The 26,076-nt window shown below is 40.2% G+C and overlaps 1 protein-coding gene across 6 annotated transcripts in view; it reads right to left on the bottom strand.

The window, feature by feature from the left end:
- MTUS2 (microtubule associated scaffold protein 2) overlaps window positions 1–26,076 on the bottom strand; it is a 261,088-nt gene that overhangs the window by 121,338 nt on the left and 113,674 nt on the right. For all 6 annotated transcript variants that reach the window (XM_058045826.1, XM_058045827.1, XM_058045824.1 and 3 more), the window contains one exon: window positions 18,293–18,499. In XM_058045826.1, coding sequence (XP_057901809.1) covers window positions 18,293–18,499 — 207 coding nt within the window. The remainder of the gene's footprint in view (window positions 1–18,292; window positions 18,500–26,076) is intronic.

The following is a 26,076-nucleotide window of genomic DNA, read 5'->3' on the forward strand; positions in this document are numbered from 1 at the left end:
GGGCAGGGCTTTGTGGCAGAGAAGCCCTGTTAATATTTTAGCTGCTTTAGAGGGCAAGATGTGACATGGAGTTCTATAATGCCCCTGGTGCTGTGGCTAGATCCCTAAGGCTCTTGCAAGGGAAGGGGCTGCACTTCCATTTATTCTGACCACAGTGTGACTGACTTCAGACAGTGTTGCAAGGAGCTGACTTTCTCCGAGTGAAGAAAAGCTCATGAGCATCCTGAGCTGGTCCAATTAATACAGAGTACCCTACCTTACCTGTGGTTTCTGAGTTAGACCCTAGGAAAAACCAAGAGTTTATCTGTATGTAAATATGCTCACAGTTAAGCTCCCCTTTTTCTCCATAAGAATTCTCTATCCTTTAGTGCAGTTATTTGCAAACTAGCTTAAAGGGCTCATTCACTGCCAAAGCCTACTTATGGGAGAAGAAAGCAGGTTTATTTGCCTTTAACACAAGAAGTACATTTAAGTTGGAATGACAATCATGACTCTTGTGCTATGCAAGGTGAGTCAGTGCTCTCTGAGGAGGCTTTCAGCTCCACATGGTGCAAGAGCTGCCTGACAGTGAGGACCACTGCTCTGACCTGTAGCCAAGGAGGAATCTCAAATGACATTGTTGCAGTGGCATAGGAGGAGGAGGATATGATGTGTCTTCAGAGGAGGAAGGGCAATATTCAGGGCAGATGTACTCTTATTACAGGTGTGGCCAGCAGCAGCTCACCACAGGCAAGCACAGATCACGGTGGGCTTTACCTGCAGTGCCACAACCCAGTCCAGCACAGTCACTCGCACTGGGGACCTGGAGAAAAACATTTTGCTTCCCTAGAAATAGTTCTTGTTCACCATGCAAAGTCTTCAGTATATGATCATTAGCAGCTGTTTTTTACACAGCTCCTAGAAAGGCCCACCTTCCGTGTGCTGATGCAGATGGGTTGGTAAGGTGAGCCCAAAATGCCTATCACCCCGAAAATCCAGGGCTCCTTCAGCTGTCTATGCAAACAGTATCACACTATGATGACAAGGCTGCTCCTTTTATCTCCCCCAGCAGCAGCCTGGGATACTTGTTTGGCATGGAAACATCAGTGCTAAGAGGGCTCAGGGACAGGGTGTGTGACATGTTTGGTCTTGAAGTGTGCACGGAGCAGGTAAATAGGGTGTAGAAAACAAAAGAGCTTTTTAAGCAAACAGCAATGGATTTGAGGATGGACAGAAACCCAAAGAGTGCTGCTTCTATGCAAGGCACATCTCAGAAATGCCCTGATAGGATGTTTGAAATTAAATTGCTTAGACGGCAACTAATCAATCCACATGGCTGGACTACTGTAAGCAAAACAAAACATTAAATTCAACTTCTTTTCTTATTGCATTCTTTCATTTTAACTACCAAATGTACCATTTGAAACACAGAGAAGGAACATTTAACTTGACAGTATCTCTCTAAGCACAGCTAGTTATGAGGCTAGCCATTTAAATATCAAAAGCTGCTAAAAATATATATACATATTATTACCAGTAACAAATAGTTTTTAACAACTTTATACAGTGGGGTTTATGATGACTTATACAGGTGCATTTATACCGATAAACACACCTCTACTGCTTCAGGAGAGATCTATACTAGACATTATATTATTTCATATATAATATTTTTTTTCCTCCCTCTCTGGAACAGAAATAATTCATAGGTAAGGGGTCATTGAAAGGGATTGTAGCTAGTGATACTAATAAAGCATTCAGAGACAGCAATTGCCCTGAAATGCAGTTTAAGTCACATTAAGACCATCACTGTACCTCAAAGGAAGGAAAAGCATTTACTTTTCTTCTGTACTATAGAGAAGATTTATATTTGAAAAAAAGCTATTATTTGACTTAAAATATTTCAGGCAATCTCAGTCAGTTTTCTTGCCACTGTATCTGACATCATTCCAAGTTCCAGCACACACATTTCCTAGTAACTAAGCTACATTTTAAAAAGATCTTTTCAGGGCAGAGCTCACCACCACTGTGTGCAGCACAGGGTGTGCACCCATCACAGAGCTTCTGGCTGGACAACACAATTTTCTCAGCTTGCTAGCAATGCTCATTAGCATTTGCAAAGTCCTCAGTATGTCCACAGGGTTCAAAAATTATTTGGGTTAATAAAATCCAAATCAACTCCCACATATGGCAGTGCAGAGCACAACTGGGTCACTAGATCTCCAGTAATTATAAGTAATTATAAGTGCATGTTTAAGAGATTAAGTAGCACTGTCCAAGGATTCAGAAGGATTTAAAATGCTGAGATATTTATCAGGTAAAATATATATATAACTCTCAGTTGTTCTCAGTGATGTATTAAATGCATGCAAAATCTTTCTCTAATGTAGCTTCAGCTACAGTTCAAAATGAGGTAGGCTAACAAATGTATTTAGGACAATGAAAAAAAATAAAAGAAATCCACATGTGGAAACGGGACCAAAGGCTTTATTCAGAATCCTTTGAAGAAAAGTCTCCTGTGTTTTTTAATCAGCAGTGTGCTAGTGGAAGTGCTGCATGTTCATAAAGTATTAGTACACCTTTTCTTGCACTGGGGTCCCTCTGGCATTGGGTTGGTTAAGCAATTGCTGGTATTAAATTAATTCATTGATTTCCACTAGTTACAACATTACTGCATCTTAAATTACAGATAAACTATTCCAATAGAGCAGAAAAGAAAATTAATAAATGTATCTTATTAAAAAACAAAACAAAACCCCAAACACCAAACCACAAAAAAACCCCAAACAAACAATAAAAAAAAGTAAACATGTCCAAGCCCTTGCAAAGGTAAGATGTAGAGATCAGCTTAATAATTATTATGATATTTTAACATTTTTAAATCAGATAGATAAATATGTCTTTACTCAGTGTAGCTGAGATGTGCTGTGGTTCAGCAAATATCACATTGCTACGGAGAAGGTGGAACATCTTAATGTACTCACTACTGCACAATAATTGGGCAACCTCTCCTACAATCTCATTTTACAGATACTCGTAGTTTTACTTTATTGGGTTGGTGAAGTGAACTCTGGTTGGAACAAGCAGCATATACCAGCTCTTCTTTTTTAAAATGCTCTGCTTTTCTTCTCTAATCCATCACTAAAATACACACATTTACATGTATAGAACTTAAACTTGGATGCCCAGCTCCATTTACGGAAGGGTTTGAAGGTGAGAGGGAAGAGGATAAAGCACATTTTAAATTGTCATGCCTTCAACCTGCAAGCGACTGGAGCTGCAGGAGTTCAGCTGGGTGAATGCCATACCATGAGCAGTCAGCACATAAATACGAGAGGCACTGCTACAGCTCCCATCTTGCAAGAAAAAGGACAATTCTGGGGGGCAGTCCAGATCTTTTAGTGATTCCTCATGGTACATTTCTCCAAGAAAAGGCTTGCAGGCCGTGTGTTTGCAAGCCTTCACAAGGATGGGCTAGGGAGCTGGGGCCTTGGGTCATCTCCCTGGCTCTGCCTGTTCTCTGATTGGTATCCTTAGGCAAGTTTATATCAACTCTGAAAGATTTAATTTCCTTGACCTTGATAGGTGACTGGCTTCCATTATGAAAAGTTTTACAAAGTGGGATTTATATTAGCTTTCTGTAACCAGTCTAGGTCAGGGAATCACACTCAGACAAAGTAGAAGTCCAAAGGTAAGGAATAGAAAACTACCAGAGGTCTTTGAAAGGATGGCGTAGGATAAAGCTGAAGCACATGGATTGATTCATTTCTACAGAGGGAAAAGAGATGAGACATGACAGGAGTCTTCAAATATGTATTAGGCAGAAACAATTCTCTGCATGTGTATTGGGCAGAAGGAATTCTCTGCATCCTCTTCAGAAAGAACAAGACAAGCAGGCATAAACTCTTGCAAGAGAAATATAGGTTAGACATCATGAATTATTTTCAAAAAATATAAAGGAAACAAGCTTCCTAGTCAAGGTCCATCCTTTACACATGTGATGAACAACAGTAGAGAAAATCTGCCCCAAATCATGCTCAGTGTTACTGATCATCCTCAAGAGCAAGGACTTCTCACCAGGCTGCCCTATTTTCAGTGGCCCCATGTCTCTGATCTCCCTGATAAAGCTTTGTGAAATGCCTTACATATATTCATTACCATTTTTAATGAGAAAAGTTCTTATCAATAAGGTCTTTTCTGGCTGCATTCTGGCTACACTTTTACTTGTGCACTAGAGTATAGTACACATTAGGACCACATTTCTAGGCTCATGTCTTGTGGTCTATATGAAAGCACCTTTAATGCCTAACTTCCATCTTTGCTATTTTTTGATTAGCCTGCTCTAATTTCCCTGCAGTTCACATGACACAGTTCTCTCTGTGCAGTCTTAACAAGGAGGCAGTTCGGCTGCTGGTTCTGTAAAAAAGTCACCCATGGGACCAGCTGAGCTCCAAGAAACTGCTTCATAAATTTGAATACTTTGATATGATAAATGCCAAAGCCAGCTTTACAGAGATGAAGGACTATATCTACTTCACCGCTGAAATGCCCATGGAAGTTCTCCCTCAACTCAGGAAGTCTGGAGGGGACATCCTTGCTTCATATAAAAGCATAAATGTTCCTAAAACTTTCCCCAAGGAAGCAGAGCTTTGTTCTACTGGAGCTGAGAACAAGTGGCCAAGTGTGACTTTTTTTCAGAACACTTCAGACACTGTCTTTTAGCATCATCATGCTCCCCCTGACATGGTTTTGGTGAACTTCTCATCCAGTGCCTTGTTCCCACAGCTGGTGGTCGTTTTCCCTGTCGTGGTCCCAGAAAGCCCATCTCTGGGTCTCAGACCAAGTATCCTGGGACACAGCAGGTTCAGAGAGCTGAAGGCACCTGAGCTTCAAATACCCCACATAAACCTTGCAATACGGCTCATGTGAGAGCTCCTCCTTTTCACAAGGCAGTGATCACAACACTTGCCTGCCTCCCAACAATTTTCTGGAAGAAAGCAAATTATCATTCACCAACAGCTTTCAAGAGAAATGTCTTTAAAAATATCAATGTTTTAAATTGTACTTATGAGGCGGTTTGTCGAAACTGAACAGGTTTGTCCACCAAAACTAAAGGTTTCTGCGTCTAGCTATATCATGCAACACAGAAATGCTAAAATCTGTCACCACACTGCATCCCTTCAGCCAGCAGGAAAGTGCAGGCAATTTTTACAAAATCAGTGGAGCTGCTATTAACACTCCATTATGGAGAGGCTCTCCATATTTCAGCTAACTGAAGCACTTGATGCAGCTGTAAATAGATTAACCTTCAAGTGTGTAATAATCTTTGTGGGGGCTTTTTTAAAGAGATATTTGAAAAAGTAGGTTGCTTTTTATCTGTTATTGTTGGAGTTCCCACTTGCAGTCACAGTGGAAACACCTTGTTCCCAAGTTCCCTGGATGATATGAATTCCCAGCTGGTGCTGCAGCAGACTGCTGGAGACCTCTCCTTCCAAGGTATACGGCACTGACTAGGCCTTATGAGGCCAATGAAAACAATTATTCAAGTTAGTATGAGTGCAAGTGATCCTTAAGCCCATAATTACTCCCTGTTCTTGTACTGTTTAATTCCCACACATCACTCTGAGTTCTTGGAGAGTTTGCCTTGAGCCCCGTGCTGAAAACCCCCTTGGCTCATGCACAGTTTAGGACTCTTGATGCAGGGTGGATGCCAGGGCCATCTCCAGCTAAGCCGTCCCTTCCCATCTCGCAGCACTTGTAGATTGCTCTGAAAAATTTTATACCATGTATCCATTTCCTTTGAACCACTACCAGAAAAACTGCTTCATCTGCAGGACAATACTGCAAAAGAGAAGGGAAGTGTAAAACCTAAAGTCCCCCAGCCCTTACCAGATGAACAGTAATTTATATAAGGTGATTTGTGCATGAATCTTTGCTAAAATGTTGCCAGAACTGCACAGTTAAAAAAGTGCTAAGCAGAATAAAATGCAACAGAAGTCCAAAGTCAACAGTGGCTTATTTATCTCCAGGTCTGCAAGCTAATGCTGAAGAGAAGTTAAATTTAAATAAATTTATTCTAAGTGTAACCAAAATGCTGTAAATAACATACCACTTGATATGCAGGAAAATGCACTACATATTGGGGGACATAAAAAACATTAAGTGCTTTGCCGACCTAGCTTATTTTACTGCAGGAGGCTCCTACATCTCATGTCCCACTCTCAAGGCAAAATTGTATTAATATTATCAGGTCCAATGCCAAGGCAAGGACGGGGGTCAGGAAAGTTGAGAGTGTTTGGTTCTCAGCAGCACTCCTGGTGCAGCAGGAACCCTGTGCAGCTGAGAGGGTGAAATGTCCAAAGGTGCCAGCAGCCGGCTCCTCGCCCCCACACTCACAGGCAGCAGCACCTTGTTAGCCACAGGCAGAGTTTGTGCGTGCTCACAGGGCCAATGTGACTGAGCTTTTGGCTGAGCAATTGTGTGAGCTTAGCCCCCACTAATGGCTCGGCCAGCCCAAGCTTCCCGTGTGAGATGGCAGCACACCTGGCTGGGCTCCAAGTGACAGGAAGGGACAGTATGGCAAGCAGTGGGAGGACCTTGTGTTGGCAATGGAAGCTGCAAAAACTTCAGAAGTCCAAGACTGGGGAAAACTGACTTCTTTACAGTCCACCCAGTGAAAAACCTCCAGCAGAGCTTTCTTCCCCAATAGACTTCCCTCTAAAATACCTATACAGTGAGGTAAACTTTTAAACAAGCATGCAGTGCTTTCCTGGAAGCATTATCAAAGCTAATTACATAAACATTTCATTAGTTAATTACAAACTGCAAAAAAAAAAAAAAGCAGGGTGAAGCTTTGTGCCTGCTGTAGTAGAGGCAAATGCTACCACAGTTCTTATTTAGCGCCAGTCTTCCAAATCGTCTCTGGGTGCCACGCAAGGGATGGGCAGCACCCACAAGAGAGGGAGTTGTCTGTCTAAAGCCATGAGAGAAAACAGCAAAACAGAGATAGCTGGAATTAAACACTAACAGAATAGCCACATTTCAAGAACTATAAATTGGCATTATATAGCGTTTTAGGAGGATAATAATTCCAAATATCTGGCTATATGGGCAGGGGAGAAGTCATAAATGGATCTCGCTGCTTTGCTTCAACCCTGCCAAGATGCTTCCCACCACCCTGGCAAAGGGCAGAAACCATCCTATGACAGCTGCTGAGATACCACTTAGGGAAACATTCACCATCTACCCAATTAAAAAGAAAAACAAAATAAAAAATTACAGTTACAAAACTGTGGGTTCCATGAAAAAGTCAGTCTGATTTAAAATATACAAATCTTTCATGTTTTAAACTAGTTTTACTAGTTGGGCTGTTTTTTTAAACACGATAGCTGGCATGCTTCAAAGTGGGGAGTACCAAACAAATCATAGCTGCAAATTGTTTACCGTGACAGTCCACAGTTTTATCTTCCAGCTGTCACTGATAGCAAGCGTCTATCACTTAGTGAGCTGCTTGGAGGCTTTTCTCAATTAATCTGAATTTTTTATCTGCAGGTACTTTTGATTCACACAATGGGGGCAGAGATGGCAGTTCAGGAGTGCACACATTCCCCCAAGCCATCACAACCGAGCTCCAGAGCAGGACTGTTGGTAAGCCATGCATAATTCAGCACATTTCTTAGAGCAGCTATCGCTCTGCCAAAGAAGTGGCACTGACTTGTGTGCACACAAGAGACATTTTCTTAGAATCAGCTTCTTTCTTTTAAATTTTCTTGCATCTTTCCTTCAGGTTTAAGCTTTTTTAAACGACACCTTTTTAAAATACATCTTAGGCATTTTTAGAACATACTTCCAATCTATTCTTTGGAAGGCATACAGAGACCATGACGCTACCTCCTATTCCTCTTTCCCACACAGTTTGACAGTGTACAGGCCTGTTCTGTATCTAAATTTACAAGCTGTGACAAGTGATAAATATCCTAATTCTAAAACACTATTGTGTACCTCTGAGACAATTAAAATTCCTTAGATACCTAGATACAGTACATAATACATTTAGTCAACATTAGAACATGTCAGAGAAGGAATGTTTTATTCCAAGACACATCCAAGCATCTAAAAATAGGCCTTCAGTTTAAATTAAAGTATTGTAATAACATTCATTGGGAAATCCCCTTTCCTCAGATTACAAAAGTAATAGTAACTCATAGATTATCTGATGTGCAGTAAGAACTGAGCAGAAGAGTTTAAAAAAACAGCAAATAAATTATATATTCTTATTTTTAGGAGAAAAAAATCTGGTTAAAAAGTGATGTATTTTTAATTCTGTCATTTAAACCAAAAAAATCATGCCATACACTTGAGGGCACAGACTGAACTCCAGCCCACACTATTCCATACAGTTTAGCAGCAGGGGAAGACAATACAAGGGTTTCCAAGGTTTGGCCATGAGATGTTTTGATTGAGACATGCCATTTTATTGAAAACTCAGCATTCCTCACTCAGTTGTGCTCAGTTGCTCTGGAGGTTGTGCACACCTTTCTGACAGGAGCACAGTGTAACTGCAATGTGTGATAGACAGGAAGTTAATCACTGAACTTCAATATTTCACCATTGGGACACCAGAAATGCACAGTATTTCTGAGATGCATGGCAGTGGTAGGAGACAACTCATCTACCTTCATTTAACTTCATTCTCTGCTTTTAGGCATGGGGTAGAAGGGCGTCTCCTGACTCTTCTCTGCAAATTAGAAGCTATTTTCTTTCTTTGTGGTAGTTTAATTAAGGACTATAATGGAATTCATCTTCTTTGGGAGACGTATTTTAAATAAGAAAACAAATAGAAAAGACTGGTGTCAGGTTCAGCTGGAGAAAGGTTCATGACATGCAAAAGCTAACTGATCTGGCCTGGTTTTGTCTCACCATGGACCACCCTGCAGCATCAGTGCTGCTAGAAGTGGGGGCTGGCATCAGTGCAGGAGCTGGCCAGTGTAGGCATCCATCTCCATTGCGTTCTGGTTAGCAGTTTTTACCTTTTTACACAGAAACACACACTGCTCAATGCCTAGAGGCCCAATGCAGGTGGTGTGCACCAAAATAACAAAGCACCCTTGTGACTGGCTGGTGAATCAGCACTCAGGGAGTGACGTGCCCCGTTCTGAGACAAACCCCAGTGACGCACGATCCCATGTTGAGGTTTATGTGGGAGCACTGACAGCTCTTCCAACGAGGTCCAGTTCCCACCTCTGAATCAGAGCACTTTATTCTCCCATCCTAAAGTTCATATTTCTGCATAAGTATTTCTGACTGCTTAGCCTGCTATGGAAGTAGTGATGGCAATTTACTCTGTGTCAAGATGCACAAGCAGATCACGAAGTTGGGAAGAGCATATATTAAAGATTTACACCATGTAGCCCAGCTTAATTGACTCCTTGCCACAGGGAGCAGAGAGTCATGGGCATGTGTGTAATCCAGAGAAATGGCAGCACCTTTCTCCTCCAACCACACCAATTCCACAGGTAGACCCTTAAAGCTGCCCCATGGGAAGCATATTACCATTTCGTGGGCTCATTTCCAAGGGACTGAACATCTGCTACTGCTAATGGTGGTGTCACCGATGTCCTGTGTGCCAACAGCCCACGGTTTCCAATAACTCCCACATGGAGGAAAAGACTGTGCAATTGTTCCTGTTTTATTCACCTCAGTGTTCTTGGTTGGAGGGTCTCAGTCTGTCATTTTTCTGCCAGCAGTGGTTTTACTTGTTTCAGACTTCAGTCAGCTTTCTTCTAGCATTTAAATTAACTCTGGAAGTCCCACATTGAAAGCCTATGGTCTCACACTTGTCACAAGGCAAAGAACCACTACATTCTGAGCTGTTTACAGCCTCATGTAATCTTGTCCAGGCCTCTAGAGATTGCCAAGCAGCAAGCCAGAAGGAAGCTGTTTAAACTGCAATTTTCAAGTTCTTGGATAACAATTAACAGACTCATGGCAATAATGAAAGCTGCAAAAGATGCTAATCCTTCCTTTATTTCAGATATTCTCAAAAGCACCTGAAAGACTTACATAAATGACCTCAATTTTAACCTGTTTGGACTAGTTTAGTGTGATGGAAAAAAATGTCATGAGTGATACTCCAGCCCAACCTCTACATGGAAAAAGTTTTTCCTCTAAAAATAGTGCTGCACTCCTTTGGCTGTAACACTTCTCACGCTACTAAATTAGAATTCACAAGTCTTCTGCAGGATTCCTAATGGGATCAAAGATTAGAAACATCTTTGAAGTTTGTCTTCCTTTGCTCCGTTGTTAATACATACCTGCACTAATCCACATGGTTCTCCTCAACTAATAAGTCACTCTCCCTCCCAAAAGGGACAGTTTACAGGCTTTTTCCAAATCCCCATTTGTTTGTGTTGATTATCCACACTTCATTTCGCAAAAGCGTACCATTTTGTTAATTGATTTTTCATGTTCTATAAAGAGGACAGTTTTGTTTTCTGAAACCTTTCAGTCTAAATGAGATTTGCCAGTCATATTCACAGTACTTGTAACTTTGGTCCTGTTTATTGCTGGTAAGGCAATTGGACTGAACTGTGTGACAAATTCACAACACTTTCCTTCTGACTACAGCTGTTAATAATATGATTGCAAGGAGATCATCTCAATTTCACTTTTAAATGTTGGTCCTTGTTGAAAGAGATCAAAGAAACACTGAACCTCAGCTTATTTGCCTCTTGTTTACGAAAACAAGCTAACAGCCTCACTGACCCTAAGCAGAAATCACACAAGGGAAAACATAATTTAAAAAATACTTTCAAAATTTACATAACTCCAAACTGTTACACAGGTATTTTTCTTTGTTTCACTGTGACTCAAAGTTGGCTCATAACTACCATATCAAACTTCTTGTATCTTCAAATTAATACTTATTTCTGGGCGGAGAGGGGGGAAGTTACCTTTGGAAGAAAGCCTATTATCATAGAGTCTGTAATGATTTTTGTCACTGACAGTAATTGGTTCAGTCAGGCAACTGTTTGATTTACTTAAAGATTTCAAAGCCAGAATGCCTCACTGTGCTCACTGGCTTCAACCTCACAGACAATACAAAATGCAGAACTGCACCAGAAGCAATATGTGGTGCTTTTTGAAGATGTATCTTTATAGAGTTGAATTCATCTAGATTACCACAGGCTTGAATTTCAGAAAGCACAAAAACTGGAGATGAAGTCAGTGGAATATGCCAGTGATAAGCCCCATAGCTAGACATCCAAAATTAACCCTTTTAAAATATTGATATATAAACTGAAATGAAATGCATGAGAGAGACATGGTGAAGCAGAAAGTTTCTCTAAAGTCCTGCAAGGTCGTACTTCATTAGTGGGAGACTGAAGATTTTTACTGTGATTCCTTTAGAAGGCAAGGGGAGAAAAAAATTAGGAGGAAAAAAAAAAGGAAAAAGAAAAAGAGAAATGGATGAGTTCTCATTTCTTCAAAGCTTTATTCCTTAATTTTTCTCTGGGCTAAATTAAAAGATTAATCCATTTCAATGAATACCCACAGGGTTCACTTCTAAACGAGTATTTCCCCCCTCAACAGATAGAATAGGAAGATTAGAGTATGAAAAAGAGACAATTTATAGTGAGTTTTCTGGTCTTAAGAGGGGTTTTAATTTGGACGTGACAGACATGTTCCAGCAGCTCCTTGTCTTCATATTTTCAAAAGGACACTTTAAGTGCCACTGTTCAAGTGCTGAGTGTCCCCAGAAAGATGAATGCAGTGCTTGTGCCTGTTACTGGCTCTGGACTGACCGAGGTTTTTCCCCAGACTGTAAAACCCACACTGCACACCAGCTCTCTTCTTCCTCATGTCTCTCTCACATCCCTACCAGAGGGCACACCCTTCAGGATCACTGAAGACCAGACATTTTAAAAAATGTGAAATAAAGATAGAAAAAGAAAAAAGGTTGTTTTAGAAATGGCTTTGCTGGTTTCTTTGTATCCCTCTAAAAATTATTTAAGTTAATCAAACTGCAAATAAATAAAATAGTCATGATTTTCTATTGACCAAGGAAGCACAAAATCAACCACAGGACACCTTTAAAATAAAGAAGGGGCTGATGAAACCTTCCAGTATAGGGGGACCAGGCAGGTTGCCACAGTAGCTCCATCCACCACGCTGATAATTGAATCAACATTTTCCCAGAGTTAAAGGACAGAGACACCTTGGGTGTCTGTAATGGGAATAATCTAATCCTGGGGCAATGCACTGCCCTCTCCAGTAAACTGGTGTCTGGCAGCCTGATGTGCAAGTGGTTTGAACTACTTTTTGCCCTCTGCAGATTAAACACTAAGAGTCGCCGTGACTAAATTAGGTGCACATAATCAGTCAAATAATCCTGTGTGGAAATGGGCCAGGAAAGGGGATTTGTCACTATCTGTTTCTTCCTTGCCGTCCTGTTACCCAGTACATGCACAAACATCGGTACTCTCCCACTCCATTTTACAGACAGGAAAGTGAGGTTGATCATTTAAGCCACTTTTTAAAAGCCAGACAGAAATAAGTGCCAAAAACTGGAACTGGAGTTGCCGGGTATGAGCCAGGACAATTTTAGAACACAGACACAGAATCTCCCAGACCGGACTTCTTACACTAAAACCACAGATTTTATATGGCACTTTATAACAATAACAAACATGATGATTAAGCACTCAAGTTGAGCTGGCACAACAGCTTGGCAAAGTTCTTTTCACATTTCTTTGCTCATAAAAAGCAAGCTTTGCAGAATTCAGTGTTTCATGGATTTCTTCAGTTTTGACAAACTTAAGCTCAGCAAAACAGAAAACCCTTTAAATATTTCAGGTTGGCATATTCATATAAAAGTAGTTCTGCATTTCCAAACCAGCTTGATCTTCCTGCCTCTACTTATTCATTACAAGGGGTGGTAAGATCCTTCCAATGTGGAAGTGCTCCCCTCTGCTATGTGTTCTGATGGGCAGGGGAAGAGGTAACAATGGAGACAGCAACAACATTATCTAAGCTATTAAAATAATACAAAATTTAAAATATTATCATAAGCACCATATCTAAAACCCACTGAAATTAATAACCAATTAATTATTATACTTCAGCACTGTTGTTTCAATCTCTGCAAACAGAAATAAACTTCTGTGCCCACACCCCCAAGTAATTACTTTAATCTTTTTTCCCCCCATAACTAGCAACAAGAGTATGAAAAGTAAATGCTGCTAAGTAAAGGCAGCTAAAATGTCTTATAGCCCTTGCTCCTCCTGGCTGGCATACTGCACTTTTCCAGGTGCTTCAACCCACAAAGCTGAGAATCTCAATACTGTTCTATTTTAGTCCTATTCACAGTGAAATGATGGCATAAAGTGATTTTTCATCAAGGCAATAATATCAAAACATGATCAGAAGGGAAAAAAGAATTGAATTTGTCATGTAGAAAACTGAACAGAAAATTAACCATAGAAATATGATTGGAAAGTATTTTCATGCAGGAAATTCTTCATATTAACATAATACTTATGTATTTAAGAACAACTGGTTTACCTGTCTACCATGTGACAATTCTGAATCTTCTACCCATTTTGGAGCCAATTAAGCATCTATTCAAGGCTCTGTGCTCACTTTAATTTCTTCATGTCTCCACCCACCTGAATCTGACACTTTGACATTGTTGCTTATTAGAATGGAAATTCAACATTTAGCAAGGTCAGGCAATTCAAGGTCAAAAACTAGTGAGAAATATATATATTGAAGAAAAGATCATGGAGGCTTACATCAATAAAACATGTAGTTTCATTTCTCTATCATTTTTAACAAAACAATAGCTGTCATGAGATACTAAAACAAGTTTTGAAATATTCATCCCCATTTTCTTGTTCACTCCCAAAATAAATTGCTTCAGCACTCAGAGCTGTGGGTAGATACTGAATAGCATTATGTCTTTTAGTCTAGCATGTCGACACAGAAGAATTGCCTCTAACACCGTGCCATTGTTCTATTTAAAGAATCTTAAGCAACAGGGATTTCACTGCTTGAGTTGGAAGATTATTTAACAGACTAGTAGACCTTATGACTATGAAGTATTTCCCGATGTTATACTGACATTCTTCCATCTCTTGAACTCTTAGCCTTAACTCATTCTAAACAATCCACCTTCCTTCCAATCCTCTACACATCAAATTCTTCCACAGTGCTTGACAAGCTCTTTCCCACGTGGTACCTACAGCAAGTTGGAGTCTATGCTGATGAAGCACATGAAGCTAATTGTGTGAGCGGGACATTCAGCTGGTCACTCAAAATGCAGATACAGGCCACTCAAACCAGTTCAAAATGCAAAACTCTGAGCTCCTCAAACCAGTAAAACAGAAGGTACAGTCTGAGCATCATGTTACCTCACTGCAAAATCACAAGATAGTACTGGGAACCACATCCCACAACTGTGGCCTTTGGTGGATGACGTGAATGTCTCATGCAAATTTTATTGGGGCAGACACGGGGAAAGCTTCCATATAGTGCATTTAAAATTAAAAAAAAAAAAAAATCCATGAAGTATTTTGTTACAAGTTGTTTAAAGTGGAAGTTTCTCTTTATGTTTATACAATTGTTTCTCTCCACTGCAAATCATTTTTTAGGCATACAAAATTCTCTTTTTCTAAATAAAGAATAATGGTTTAAAATATCAGGCATTTTTTGAAAACCTCAAAAGTAGTACACCAGAACTGGGGCTAAATTTGAATTTTGCAGGTAATCTTGAACTAAGATATTAGTGATATTAGTGGAGAAATCTATCTGTGCCACAGAACAGATCTTTGGACTACTGGTAACAGGACCAGGAGCTGAGCCTCAGCCTGGGCTTTCCCAGAGGCTGCCCCTTCAGCCTCAACAGAAAATTGGGCAGGACCAGCAGCAGAGCCCTCTCGTGACTGATCCTGATTAGCAGCTGGTGACAAGACTGTCACTGCTGGCAGGGTTTTGGCAAAGAGCAGACTGGTGATACCCACAGCCCTGGGACAGAACTCCAGGAAAGACCCGAGGACAAGAGACAAGTAGTGACCAGTGTGTCCTGTGTCACTGTGGGAAAAGAGCCCAGTCCCACAGCTTCAAATCCATTTAATTGTGTCAACCTGAATATGTGAGGTATTGCCAGAAAGTGAACCAAGCAGCACAGGACAGGCACCATGCACTCCAGGCTTACTGCTTTTAGAGGGGTCACAGGAAGGGGAGAAATCTGGTGAAGAACAAAGCTGCCACATTGCAGCTCCTTTAACAAACTTCCCCTCAACACAAACATCATGTCTCCTTTTTCTAAACAAGTGGGTTTTACACCCTAGACAGAGACACTAGCTGGGACTTCTGAAAAGAAATGTGTTTAGGCAGAACTAGCACCACAAGACATCTGGCAGAGGAGAGAAAAGCAAGAACAGGATCTCACCAGGGTCCCTTAAAGAATCACTGTTTACCCAGAGACACTCTCTCCCTAAAATAAACCAGTGTTTTCCTCCCACCTAGCCATAGTCATTGGCTTTTTAGTAACCTACAAAATGTCATGATTTTGAAATGAGCTCCATGATTTACAACAGTAGCAGCTCCTCTATTTATAACAAATGCACACTTGTAAGATGTTATCAACTACTTTTGTCTCCCTGACATGCAGAGATACTGCTTAAATAGAAAATTGCGTTATGTGTGTTTGAAGACTTCCAAAGCTAGATAATTTTGCATTTTGCTACCCTACTGAGCTAGGAAATTAACAGTAAAGCTTTTGCTTGCCCTCTAGGAGACCTGATTTAGTCAAAGACATGATCTCAGGTAGTAGCTACAGAATCAGCTATTTATTTAATTTAAATAAAACTGTTCTACCAGCAGACAATGAAGGGAAGAAATAATATGTCATGCTAAGATTCCTTAGCCAACACTTCTCCCCTACGTCCTTTCTGTGCATGTTTAAGTGCACTGCTGCTCTGTGTTAAATAAGCTGTGGTAGAATGGAAACCAGCTAATTTGTGCTCCCTGGGTACTGGGCAACTAATTTAACTCTTGCTGGCACACAGACTATAAATAGAAAAAGATGGCACAGTTTCATAACATTTCAGATAACATTTCCATTAAAGTTAATAAATTACAGTGAGGAAACACTTTTTCTTCCTACCCATCTGCCCCATGAACAGGAGTCACGTTGTCTTTAATCAAAAGCAAGCAGGTGATGGTAGGTGTCACCTTGTGTGATGACTTACCAAGTCCTGACTTACCAACTTACCCTAAACACCAGATGTTTCCTCACCTGCTTGGCAACACACCTTCTCCTTCCCTCACCTTTGTCCAGGAGGAAGCACTCTGCTTTTGGAACTACAGAGAAGTAAAAGACTTCTGGGCCAGACAGCTGAGACATGTGAGAGGGATGACCCTTGAGAGGGGCTCATTTGCCTGCTCTCACTTGGAGGTGGAGGGAAACTCCACAACAGCTTCCATGAGTTATCTAACTTGGCAGCAAGAGCAAAGTTATAGATGCTGTTTTTCACCAGGTGATGGCCTGAGCTCATCTCTACATGAATTCGTACAAGCAGAACACTTCCCCTGGGTAATTTTCATACCCATCAAAACTGATCTTGTATTATGGACAAGATGGTCACATCATCCTGATCCCAACACTAAAGAGGACTACCATCCTCAGCTGAGTCAGCTGAAACCAAATGCTTCCATGTCCTTCAGTTTTTATGGGCAAAATGTACAAAGATAGTATAAAAATACACGAGAATACATAAATGAAATCAACTTCTTTTAAGAGAACTGAAGAATCAGATGTAACTTTCTATGCCTGAGATTGCTAATGCTTCTTCCACATTTTTTTTAACAGAAATCAATTGATTCCAATTCAGTAGACTGGAGTATTTTGGTTTTAGATTTGTATGAACCTGTATACATCTGGTGTGTTCAAGGATGGTGTTGTACCTACAGTTGTCATTTTTTTCAGATTCACACCTGAAATTGCTGAAACTGCTAAACAACAATATTGCTTGTAGAGATGTAGTTTAGATCTAATCAGGTAATTCTGTCCTTAACACAGGCTTATGTAAATAAAGACTAAAAGGTGACAACACCAGTAAAAAGAGAAGTCTTCCAAAGGTATAAATGTAGGGTAAAAGCACAAAGCGAAAGAGGCTGACTTACCTCAAAGTAAAGTTTATTAGGGAATAACAAAAAATGAGTGATCAGTCCAACAGTAAAACAAGATACAAGCATGTTTGGGGGCATTGGTAAAGTTAAAAGTCCCTGCTAACATCAGTCTTTTGCATTTCAATCACCCCATGTAAAGGGGAAAGAGAAAATCCTTAGGGTTTTGAACTATATTAATTGTATTTATTTTAATTAATTTCACTGTTAATACAAACAGTGAAAGATTTAGGAGTCTGCAGCATCTTGTCTCCTCTGCTGCTTCATGTCACCTGGTGGCCCTGTCTGCACCCCTCTTGGGCTGATACCACTTGCTTTGATATTGACACAGTTCAGGCTCAATCTAGTCTTCAAAGAAAAACGGGCTCGAAAATCCCTCAATCCCCCTTTCTGCTCTGAGCCCAGGGCATGTGCACATTTCCCAAGGACTGCAGAATCCAGTGGGTATTATTTTGTACTTAATAAAATTAACAGCCTTTGCAGAAAATAGGATTTGGAATGACATTTCTGCCAGGGGATCATTCAAAGTCTGGTAGATGTACTACGATATCAGTCCTGATCTCTTTCATATCACTGGCTCAATTTTTCATATCACTGGCTGAATTTATTATACTGAATATTAAGAAGCAGAAGAAAAGTAGATGAGAAAGATTGTATCTCCTATTTTAGATAATATTTGTCCTGTTCTGCATTGGCTGCCATTTACTTGACAAACACAGTTTGCTCTGTTTATTTACTATTTCAGCTTGTAAGAAGGCATGTTCCAGGTAAAAAACAAAATACAAGAAAGAATGCCTCAAATTCATTCTTAATGGAATTTTTTCTGTAGCAAGGAAAACCACCTCCTCAACATTCAGGCCCTATTCATCCCTCACTATTAATATTTTAAACAGGTGTTAGAATTTAATGCTTGTTTAATAATATTTAATAATTATTATTCATATTTTTTAAAAAACTTCACTGGGCAATCAAGATACCAAACCAAAGTCAGTGGCACAGAAGAGATTAGTGAGTACTGCACAGATGTCATTAGTTCGGAACCATATAGAAACCACAGTCTACACAATCCTGGGACACATCTGTTTAATATCCCTCTGGAAAGAAGGGCACGTCTGGGACTTACGGTTAGTTGTCCTGCTCTGGTCGCTCTGGGCGCTGTCGTTGGACTGGTTGCTGGAGACAGAGGACACACTCGAGCTCCTGACAAACCCAAATGCAGCCAGCTTAGCTGCTGGCAGCCGTGAATAACCTGGGGGACGGAGTCCAGACGGGCAGGGCTTGGGGAGATTTGATTTTGCAGCACTTGGACATGATCCTTTCTTAAGATCAACTGAAAAAAGGAAAAAGAAATAAATTTTTGTTAAATAAGTTAACTGTGAGACCATGACCTGTATCTCCCAACTACATAAAGGCAGTACTAAGACTGAATACAAGTTTAAATGCCTGATCAGACTGCAGTGACGTCTTATTTTTTGCTGCGCTGAAAAGACATTTGGTGGAAAAATTTCAGGTCACAATCATTTTTAAAAGGTGAAATATGCCAAGTACCCATGGGGCCTAACTCAAACTTCCAGCAAAGTAACACAGTTCAACACTGCTACAAATTTCTTTTAATGTTATCTTCTTCAGTGCTGTATCACTTTCTAATTTTACATTTATTGTGTGCCAATTAAAAAAAATCACAGAGACAAACACGCTACACATAACCTCCAATTTTGGAAAGTATTGTAAACCAGCAACAGTCCTCTTCAAGGACACAGAACTTCTTTGTATTTCAAAGAAAACACTCCTTTGAAATTCTTCTTTTAAATTCCACTAAAAAAAACTTTCCCTTTTCTTGCACCAAGCCTGGGAACAAGGACATGACCCGTAAAGTCCTACTTTTTTAACATACCACTGGCCATTTCCACTGGTGGACTCTTCCTTGCTAAGACACCAGCCCATGTGAGTGACACCCACCAGCTACTATAAACCAGTAGCTGGTGTATAACACCTGGAGTTAGACCACAGGAGCAGTTCAGCAGTGATTTCTGCCTGTGGTTACCAAACACTCATGTCTCCAGCTTCTGTCCTAACCTGTAGGCTGCTGCTCCTGCTCAGGCAAACCTTCCTAGGCAAATACAGAACACAGGTTCACAAATGCTCCTCTTTTCCTTTACAGGTCCATGATCATGGCAGTATTGTCTTCAAGGTGAAGGACCAAAAATTAGATTTTGCTTTTGGTTGGAAGGTCTGGATACCCAAGTGACTCCAGACCTCACTTGTACATCAATTTGGACAGAGCTTTTTCTTCCTAAATTTGAGAATACCAGATTCCTGTTCCTTGTGGAATTCTGTGCAGCAAAAAACCATATTTTTAAAAAAAATATTAACAACAATCTCCAAAACCTGATGCTAGTGTTTAATCAGGGATAGTAAAAAAAGCAGCATTAAAAGCTACCAACATATTCTGAAAAGGTCAAAAAGTCACCCTTTTTCTGCTCTTATTCAGTGAACACTATTGTACACTAGACCAACACAAACTTCAAAGGAAGAAGTAAACATTCATAATATATAGAAAAATACAAATTAACTGCACAGTAAGAATATGGTCATATTATTACAGTATTTAATTCTTTTGTAAACTATGTAGGTCACAGCCTTATTAATTTTAATGAAGCATTTCACTTTGAGAAGACTTTAGAGAAAACAAGACTAACTCCTTTGAGCAGAAAAATGTTACAGGGATTTTGAAAGATATTTGTGTACCTCATCACAATACTAATGCTAAGCTTTGTTTCATGTAACTAAGCCTTTCCTTTTGAAACAGAAATAGGTGTAACACCAAGCTAAAAAGAGTTTTGTTCTCCTATAAAGCACATTCCTTTAAAGATGTAAAAAATGCTCCTTGCTCAATGAATAAAACAATTTATATACTCTAGGCTCTTAAAAATGCATTTCTGTACCTACTTTCCCCAGGTTGAGCCCTTTCTTAAGACACAAGGAGATGGATGTCTGCAGCATGTTTGCCAGCCCAGAGAAGTACACGCTGTGCAGAGTAACCCAAATGAAAATAACAAATACCTATAGTGAGTAAGAAAAGACTACTAAAATCCCCATTCACTCCCCACCCCTAGCACCAGCAGAGGCAATTTTGGACTACGATCCTGAATGTGGTTTCCTTTGGATATTGTGAAGAGGGGCTCAAAGGCAGCCATGGGTTTCAGGTGCAGGCACGCTAGCACAGAGAAGAGACAGGCGGCGATGGCCACCATCAGTTCACTGCCAGGTTTGTGCAGCACTGCTTTGACAGTGGCCTACTGCAGCTCATTTATGGCTGATTTACTGCTTCCAAAGACAAGACTTCTTCCCCACCACTGCAAAATACTCCATGTGCTGCATCAGTGACGGGACCAAGCCCAGGCAGCCTCCAGATCTGAAGCAGAGACAAGTACTCGTGGTAAGCAGCTGCAGGTGCAAGGAACCTGCCCAGCTCAGTGGCAGCAGGGAGAAGGCATGGGGCTGTCTCTCGTGGGTTTTACAGTTTCCAAAAAATGCACCTGGACTGCATAAGCTGAGATTTCTTTTTCCTAAGCATCTCTGAAAATCGAGGGAGGGAGAGATACTTCCATTTTACAGCAACAAACTATAAATATCACAGACTTCCTGTAACAAAACAGGGGAAATTCCACTGGGGCAGTGGAATAAAGTTAGAAATGGCTTTATTTAAAAAGCATTTCAAACATGCTTGGCCTAGGGCAGTGTGGCTCACCTGAGACTCCCAGGTCCCCAGCTCAACTACAGGGATGCCCACAACAAATCCCCAGACTGACTGCTCTCTGCAGTTTGTGACCGAGCACCATGAATGAAGAAGAATTTCCTTAAAACCAAAAGGGTTTTGGTTACAAACTGGCCAACCATCTTTACCTTTTCTTCAAAGTCATTCTTCCAGACTTGGGCAGAGGACTCAGTGGTTTTTTCTAATACTTTTTTGTGTGTTTCTAGCTTATGACTTCAATTCCAATTCCCCCTGAACTAACAATATTTTGCATCTTGAACTCATCATAATCCTGAAATTATTTTTCACTTCTTTTCTTTGTAATCCAGTTCTTCTGTACCATGAGGACCTGGGGGCAGGACATTATCCTCATTAGGGATGCATTCAAATTCTTAAAACTAAGTAATTTTGTGTATTCTTTCTCATTAAAATACATGAGACACCAGCCTATTGTACATATTTTCTGTTCTAAACTTCATCAAGTTTTCTCATGCATGTTTTTTGCTTTATTTCTGTTCCTTAAAAGTATAGAAGTATTCCTGCAAACAAGGTCTGGGAGTTCAAAACAAAAGTTATTTTAATGAGCAGCTTTTATTTTAATGAAAATCTGCCAAAATAAGCTTAAAAAATCTTTGTAGTTGTCTCACTGCCTGAAGCTAATTATAGAATTAAGTATTGTTGTCTGTATGCACACAAGTGATTTTCTATGACACTTCAAGCTGTTCCCATCCAGAAACATAAAAACATTTTGAGTAGGGACTGATTGACACAAACTAGATGTGCCTGGGGAGACTTTGTTAAAAGTCTGAACTCCACTTCTTATGCGTCCCCACTGCACAAGAATTGCATCTTCATGCATGGGTAAAAAGCAACTTTCATGTAATTTCACTGTGAAATTTGAAATATGTTTTAGCTGAAATGAATGAAAAATTAAAGAAATTAGTTATACAGATATGCTCTTATGAAAAAGAGTAACAGTTTAAGACTTTAAAACTCTGTAAGTAAGGGTTCCTTGGCAAGTCTTTGTCATCCGGTCATAGGATTTTTAGTTTTCTTTGCTTTCCCTTTTTAAAAATTTTTTTTTAACCAGCACTTCTTTTAAAACTTTAATCATTAAATGCCATTTTCTCTCACTTACTGATGATCTGAACATCTCTATTCTTATTGCATATTGGGAAATCTGGGGTAAAAAACTTACCTCCAATGTCACTGCATCAGTCAGAGATAATACATGCTGAGTTAACCCAACCATTTGTATCTTTGCAGATCAAAAACAAATCATACATGTGAGAACTCTTTTCTGATGCCACTACATTTGTGGTTTCCCTGTACAGACATAACAACTTCTCTCTGAACAAGAACTGAGGAAAGGGGCTTTAAAACAGAGGCTTTAATGGTTTACACCTGAACAGCAGTGAGCAAGTTGAGCCCAGCTGCCCTGATGGTCTCTCACCCAAATACCATCAAGCCTGGGACAGGTCAGTTCCAAAGGCCAAACAGTTGTCACTGATTAACATTGATTAATTTCTGATGGGTCAGTCTGCCATCATATGGTAGTAAATGCTCCCCTCCTCACAATTCAGATTTAAAAGCACCAAAAACTGCTCTGCACCTTCCCAGCTCCCTGGCAAACCAAGGCTGGTTAGCACATTCTCAACACCCTAAGAACTTGTCATCTCACAACTCATTCAAGCTGCAAATATCCATGTTCACTCAGCAGTTACTGTGAAAAGCGTGGCATCCCTCAAAATCTTGCAGCACAGGAATCATCCATGCATGAGTCTCACTCATTGCATTTTCCACTGGCAGCCCAGAGCAGCCAGAACACTTCTCTGCACTGGAGCTGCATCTCATCTGCCCCTGCTGCTCAGAAGGGCTGTGGGTGTCCAGCCAGAGACAACGCTTGGCTCTGAGCAGGAAGGAGGCAAGGTAGGAAGCATTCCCCTGTTCCTACACCCAGATTGCTCCACATACTGTTCTTAGAAATGACAGCTTGGTACAACTGTCACAGAAACAACCCTTCTAATATGATGGGGTTTAATTCCTTGAAGACACAGTAACTGGAGCAGAGAGGTGGCAGATGGCAATGTCTCAAGTAAGATGACAATGTCCTTAAAAAAAATTCATGAGGAAGTGTGTGTGTGTCCCTTTGAAACTTTTTTTTTTAAGTGAAGTACAGTCAGATTGCTCTCCCAAAGTAAATAGAGAGTGTGAACTGAAAACTCTTCAGGTTAGTGGAGGACAGAGAACATTTTCCTCTTTGAATTATTCCCCTGTCCCTCTTTCCTTAGCCAGTTAAGAAGCTTGCCAGTTCAAATCCAAGTACCTCAAGTACAGACAGAGCTGGAGTAACAGTAAGGCAATATTTCAGGAAGTTAACTCAGACCTCTTTTCTATCATCAAATCTAATTTACATGTTCAATTAATAGGTCACTATTACATTGTTTATTCCTGAGAGTAAACATGAAAATAAAGCTTTCCTGCTGGGAGAAAGCTGTAGGCATATTGTGGCATTTGAGATGAAATACATTATACATATGCAAAGACACAAATATATGCATATATCTGTGTCTGTCCACAGGAATGACAAATATTGCAGTCCTGATTTATGGGTAAATTCTGTCTTCAAGGAAAGTTGACTTGCTTACAAATGAGAGGAGCAGCTAGACCCTCGGGACTGACAAGTTTAATACACAGAGAGGCAATAAGGAAGTAACATTTCATTAACTCACTCTTCGAGAAAAAAATACCCCAAAACACTACTGAAAAATGTAGAATTAAGTTAAATTAATGAGCATAATTAAAGTGAAGCTTTAACGATGAGATCTCTGTTATACTTTTCCAAATCAGACACTAATTCCATCAAAATAATCAGCTAATGAATGCAAATCCTAACACACTTGCTTCAAGAAGTCTTTATAACCAAGAAAAACATATTAATATTTTACATGTTATAGACACAGTATGCTTCAATGCTTGTTTTGACTGACAAGTTTCCCATAGAAAGAGTAGAGTCTATTTACATCAAATAAACAAATGTTAAGCTTTCAGAGACTCTACGGCACCTATAAGAAGATCATAACTTAGTGACTTCTCATTTTACCTACTTTGCAGAATGCTTTTTCTTACAGTCAGGCTGCTTGTCTGACCCTCCTGAGGCAAAGCACCACCGAAGGAGCAGCACTGCTTCAAAAGGCACTTGCAGCCAATGCCACTGCACGTCCTACACCGTACTGATGAAGAAGGATCACTGATCCAACCACACTTTAGGCATCACACTTAAGAGATCACACTTGAGGGAGCACTCATCATTATTTCACTTTCTGCCTGGCATAACGTAAAGCTAACAAACCCCTTAATGCACTCATAATACTTACAGTCCATGACAGCAGTTCAGGGATTTAATTATCAATTACTTCAGAGTCAGTTTTATGAGGATTAGTATTATACATGGGCCAAACCACCCCGCTTATCAGTGCTGCTTAACCAGACTGCTGCACAATGAATGGCATGGCAAAGGGGAATAAAATCCTTGTTAAGAGGCACCACTGCTGTCCCCGATACCGTGCCACAGCGATCTCAGTGTAAGAGCCGCCGTGGTACCGCGCTCTGCCGCAGGATAGCAACCGGCTGATCCTTCTGTTTCCATTACCTCAGGGCAGGGCTGATATCACCAAGACTGGAAACTGGATTAAAAGCTCAGGATCAAGCTGCAAGAGATGCTGATTAGCAGTCTTGAAGGCAGGCCTGGTATCCCTGACAGAAAAATACCCCTTAGTCCCTAGCAGCTTTTGCTAAAGTTACCCAAGCTCTCACACCCCACAACACCCGTGAGCAAGTCTTACTGGCTCTGCATCCCAGACACTGCCCATATGTTCATGCATGTTATTTACTCATATTTGCAAATATGACTCTATCAAAGCTGTGTTTAATCCTGTGTTTCAAATAGAGCAGCAGAACCAATGATGCAGATCAAATATACTGCAAATAATACTACAGCTAACAGCTGAAATAAGGGAAAGTGGTTGAAAATGGTGTTGGGTTCCTCAACACAGATGGCTAAAAGGTGTCTGGCCCTTCTATAAGCTCCTCTAATTAGCACCCCAACAGGTCTGACATGCCAGGGGGTGCTCTCCCATTCATCCCTTCCATGGCAACCAGCAACCCATCTCTGGTCTGCATGTGTGCTCTGCTGTGGATGCAGGCACAGGAATCGATTCTGTGATGCCTCTGCACTCCTACACCAATCTTGTCCTATCTTCTGTCACCTTAGCCTCTTTCGTGAGCAATTCATTATTCTTTTTAAAAGAAAGTAATAAAAACAAAAAGTCTGGTAAGCTGACCTAGGAAGTTCGTTGCCAAGAGAAGGATTAAGTCATTAGAGATATACAAGGAAAAAGGCTTTAGTCAAGGAAAAGGTGATTATAACAAAATCTTGAATAGATAATTGGGAAATAAAATACCAAAAATAATTGAATGTAAAGAAATCAACATAAGACTTCAGAAGTACACAAAAGATAAGTGGGAAGAGGCATTGAAACAAAGGAGAGCAATGAAAAGTACTTCACAACAGAATAAGGTACTGCAGCAAAATTAAACACATTCTTCATCTTGCAAGGAAAATGAAAGGTGAGATGCCAGAAGTGAAAACAATGTGTCCTAGGGTGGACAGTGAAAAACTGGAGACATCAGCAACCTCTCCAGAACAAGTCTTGTGTAATTTGAAATCCATAAAACAGTCAGAGCCCAAAGACCAGATGAAACACGCTTTGGGGTCCTGAAAGAGATGACAGACAGATTATTGGACTATCAGGAGTTGTCTTTTATACCCTTTCTGAAACAGCAAGGTATCAAAAGACTAGAGAGAAACAAGCAAAATAACAGTTGTAGGAAGGAAATTATGGAGAGTTATATATTAAACTTGACCTCCAAAGCAGACCAGGTCCAAAAAATAATCAGTGATTAAAAAAATGAATAAGTTTTTAAAATTCAAAAAATTACAAAAAACCCTAACTTTTGAGAAGTATGAAAATCTCAAGAAATACAACTTTAGTGGAATAGAATCACAGTAACAGCTCGTGCAATTTACTTATGTATACTCATGTACTGGCTCTTTTTAAAGGCAGTACTACAGACAAAAAATGGGACTG

Source organism: Melospiza georgiana, chromosome 2 (genome assembly GCF_028018845.1).
Source record: "Melospiza georgiana isolate bMelGeo1 chromosome 2, bMelGeo1.pri, whole genome shotgun sequence".
Lineage (NCBI taxonomy): Eukaryota > Metazoa > Chordata > Aves > Passeriformes > Passerellidae > Melospiza > Melospiza georgiana.